This window comes from Neopelma chrysocephalum, unplaced genomic scaffold, assembly GCF_003984885.1.
Source record: "Neopelma chrysocephalum unplaced genomic scaffold, ASM398488v2 Primary Assembly neopelma1_185848, whole genome shotgun sequence".
Taxonomy (NCBI): Eukaryota; Metazoa; Chordata; class Aves; order Passeriformes; family Pipridae; genus Neopelma; species Neopelma chrysocephalum.
This window is the reverse complement of record NW_020938815.1, coordinates 1-4,116: the sequence shown is the minus strand read 5'-3', so window position 1 is coordinate 4,116 and position 4,116 is coordinate 1. Positions and strand designations below refer to the sequence as shown.

The window sequence follows — 4,116 nt, the reverse complement described above, 5'->3', positions numbered from 1 at the left end:
TCCTGGGTCTCCAACCCCCATTCCTGGTTTCCAGCCCCCATTCCTGGATCTCCAACCCCAATTCCTGGGGTCTGACCCCAATTCCTGGGTCTCCAGCCCCCATTCCTGGGGTCCAACCCCAATTCCTGGGTCTCCAGCCCCCATTCTTGGGTCTCCAACCCCCATTCCTGAGATCCAGCCCCCATCCCTAGTTTCCAACCCCAATTTCTGGGTCTCCAACCTCCATTCCTGCTGTCCAGCCCCCCTTCCTGGCATCCAGCCCCCGTTCCCGGGTTTCCTGGTGTCCCCCCACCCCATCCCCGCTCACCTTGTCCCCCCCCGTGTCCCCTCCCAGTTCTCTGCCGCCTCTTCACCGTCGGCCACCTCATGGAGCCGGTGGCCAAGACGGTCATCGTGGAGATCAAGGTGGGTGACCCGGGGGGGGCATGGGGACACGGGGACCCGCTGCCACCCCCGGTGCCACCCCTCCGACCCCCACTCGTGTCCCCCCCCCAGACGCCCGACAACATCATCATCAGACAAACACCCGTGTCCTCGCCCACCAAGAGCGGCATCCTGTCCATCAACCACAACCTGCCCGAGGTTGTCAGGTGGGTGTCACCTTCCCGGGGGGGGTGGCATGGGGACATCCAGGCCCACGGCATTGTCCCCTGACCCTCGTGTCCCCCCCCTTCCCCCAGCCTGGGCATGTGGACGGTGCTGGCCAAGTTCGAGGACTCCCCGGAGCAGGTTTTCACCACCCAGTTCGAGGTCAAGGAGTACGGTAAGAGGGGCGTGGGGGGCACCTGATGCCAATTTTGTGCCCCAAAAAGGCGCAAGGAGCTACTCAGAGACAAAGTTTTAGTCTTTAAGCAGCGAGGTATTTATTGCAAAGCAACGCTGGGGAGCTCCCGACTCGCGCTGGATGAAAGAGCTCCAAAGCGGGCAGCGAACAGCTGCACTATTTATACAATTTTCATAGGAGATTACATCAATTCTACACAAATATTCCTATTATTGCCACATCTAGTTATAACATTCACAGCAGGCAGAGTCAAGGCAGAGTCCAGGGGCATGACCATCATTTTGGGGAGGCTTTCAGGGGTACATCCTGTTACTTCAGCCTCAGGTGGTTGTCTTCTGGCTTCTCTTCCTCAGTAAACTTTTGAACTCTTTAATTTTGGCTGACTCCAACATGCATTTGGCAGGAGTTTCTGATGTTGGGCAAGAGTGCCTAGGCCTTGGCTCTTCTTTTTCCCCTTATCTCCCTCTGTCTTCCTCCCATATGTCTATTTTACGTGTATGTCAGCATTTTTGTTCTCTCTGTTTTCCCGTGCGCTCACTTTCTGTCCTTTCGTGTCAGTGTGTTCAGCGTTCCTTGGTGAATTATTATCTATAATTATGATTTATTATATTAATATTTATATTAATATTAATTATATCAATATTATTAATATTATTACTATTAATTATATTAATAATTATGAATTATTGTTCTTGAAGCTCAGTTCTCTGTGTCTTTGCTCAGAGTGTGCACTCTAAGTTAACTCTTCAGGTCTTGTTTTGCTACACTGCATTAGCTTTTCAGGCCTTTCGCTCTGTTTCACACCCGGGGGGGCACCCGGGGGGGCACCCAGGGGTTTGGGGACAAGGAGTGACCCCTCCCGTCCCCCCCCTCAGTGCTGCCCAGCTTCGAGGTGGCGCTGGAGCCGGAGGAGAAGTTCCTCTACATCGACCGCAAGGAGGATTTCCGGGTGTCCATCACGGCCAGGTGGGCGCGGGGACCCCAAAAACGCCCCCCCGGGGGGGTCAGAGCCGCTGAGGGGACAGGGTGGGGACCCCAAAACCATCCCCCCCCGGGGGGATCAGAGCCTTCGAGGGGATGGGGTGGGGACCCCAAAACCTCCCCGGGGGGGTCAGAGCTGCTGAGGGGACGGGGTGAGGGCACCTTCCGGCTCTGCTGCTGTCCCCGGGGAGAAGGGGGTGGCACAGGGATGGGGTGGAGGGTGAGGAGGGCACAGGGTGGGGGGGATGTGGAGGGACAGGGTGTGATGGGGTGACAGGGGACACAGGGACAGGGACAGCGGGACTGGGACAATGGGGTGACAGGGTGTGATGTGGTGACAGGCTGTGATGGGGTGACAGGCTGTGATGGGGTGACAGGGAACACAGGGACAGGGACAGTGGGATGAGGATGGGGACAGTGGGGGGACAATGGGGTGAGAGGGTGTGATGGGATGACAGGGGACACAGGGACAGGGACAGCAGGACGGGGACAATGGGGTGACAGGGTGTGACGGGGTGATAGGGGACAGAGGGACAGGGACAGCAGGACGGGGACAATGGGGTGACAGCACTGTCCGATGGCGATGTGGGGACCGGGGGGCCGGTGCTGTGGCTGTGGGAGGGACACGCGGTGGCAACGCTGACCCGTCCCCAGGTACCTGTACGGGAAGCGTCTCTACGGCACAGCCTTTGCCCTATTTGGGGTCATGGTGGACGATGAGAGGAAGAGCATCCCCGAGTCCCTGAAGCGCATTCCGGTGACCCTACCCTGTCCCTGTCCCCATCCCTGTCCCCACCCCTGTCCCTGTCCCTGTCCCCACCCCTGTCCCCACCCCTGTCCCCATCCCTGTCCCATTCTCAGCTCTCCCATCTCTGTCCCATTCTGAACTCTGCCATCCCTGTCCCCACCCCATATTGAACTGTGCCATCCCTGTCCCCATCCCTGTCCCCATCCCTGTCCCTTACTGAGCTCTGCCATCCCTGTCCCCATCCCTGTCCCATCCCTGTCCCATCCCTGTCCCCATCCCTGTGCCATCCCTGTCCTCATCTCAATCCCATATTGAACTCTACCATCCCTGTCCCCACCCCTGTCCCCATTCCCATCTCCATGCCCATCCCTGTCCCCTGTCCTCTGGCTGTCCCCTGTCCCCTGGGTGTCCCCTGTTTGTCCCCTGTCTCCTGGGTGTCCCCTGAGTGTCCCCTCCCCACAGGAGTCAGACGGGGACAGCAAGGCCATGCTGGCCATGGACCCCCTGTCCCCTGGGTGTCCCCTGAGTGTCCCCTCCCCGCAGGTGACAGACGGGGACGGCGAGGCCGTGCTGTCCATGGACGCTCTGCGGCAGCGCTTCCCCAACCCACAGGAGCTGGTGGGACACTCCCTCTATGTGTCCGTCACCGTCATCACCGAGTCAGGTCTGCGGGGACACGGGGACACAGGGGGGGACACGGGGACACGGGGGGACATGGGGGGACATGGGGGGACACTGGGGGTTGGGGACAGTGAGGATGGGGACACCTGGGGACATCCCAGAGCCACCAGAGCTGTCCCTGGGCAGGGGACAGTGAGACCTGGCACCGGGTGAGGTGGGTCTGGGGACACCTGGGCTTGGGGACAGGGAGCATGGGGGCACCTGGGGTTGGGGACAGAGAGCATGGGGACACCCGGGGCCACCCCAGGGCCACCAGAGCTGTCCCTGGGCAGGAGACAGTGAGCCCTGGCACCAGGGGATGTGGATCTGGGGATACTTGGGGTTGGGGACAGGGAGGATGGGGACACCTGGGGTTGGGGACAGGGAGGATGGGGACACCCGGGGCCACCCCAGAGGCTGTCCCTGGGCAGGGGACAGTGAGCCCTGTCCCCATGTGACCCGTGGCCATGCCCCCGGTGCCCCAGGCAGTGACATGGTGGAGGCCCAGCGCACTGGCATCCCCATCGTGACGTCGCCCTACACCATCCAGTTCACCCGCACCCCCAAGTTCTTCAAACCAGGCATGCCCTTTGACCTCCGGGTAAGGACACCTGGGGACAGTGGGGACGTTGGGGACAGCGGTGGGGACAGCGGGGACATTGGGGTCCCCGGGATGGGGACTGGGCGGGACTGGGGGATTTTGGAGGGGAGGGGGGGACTTGGTGTCCAATGTCTGTCCCTGTGTCATGTCCCTGTGTCACCTGGAGAGGGTCTGGGGACCCTGGGCTGTCCCAGTGTCGCTGGGGTGTCCCCTTCCCAGTGCCCCTTCCCAGTGCCAGTGCCCCTTCCCAGTGCCCCTTTCCAGTGTTCCCAGTGCCACCTACCCCTTTCCAGTGCCCCTTCCCAGTGTTCCCAGTGCCCCTTCCCAGTGTTCCCAGTGCCA

General features: G+C 60.8%; 1 protein-coding gene across 1 annotated transcript; it reads left to right on the top strand.

The window, feature by feature from the left end:
• Nucleotides 1-312: 312 nt before the first annotated feature.
• On the top strand, nt 313-3,814 carry LOC113962921 (A.superbus venom factor 1-like; the record flags this gene model as incomplete). Its single annotated transcript, XM_027673712.1, has 7 exons — nt 313-405; nt 496-590; nt 681-763; nt 1,660-1,750; nt 2,420-2,522; nt 3,057-3,177; nt 3,659-3,814. Coding segments are annotated over exons 1-7 (688 nt in total), but the record flags the coding sequence as incomplete, so codon positions are not given.
• Between the last annotated feature and the right edge of the window lie 302 nt (nt 3,815-4,116).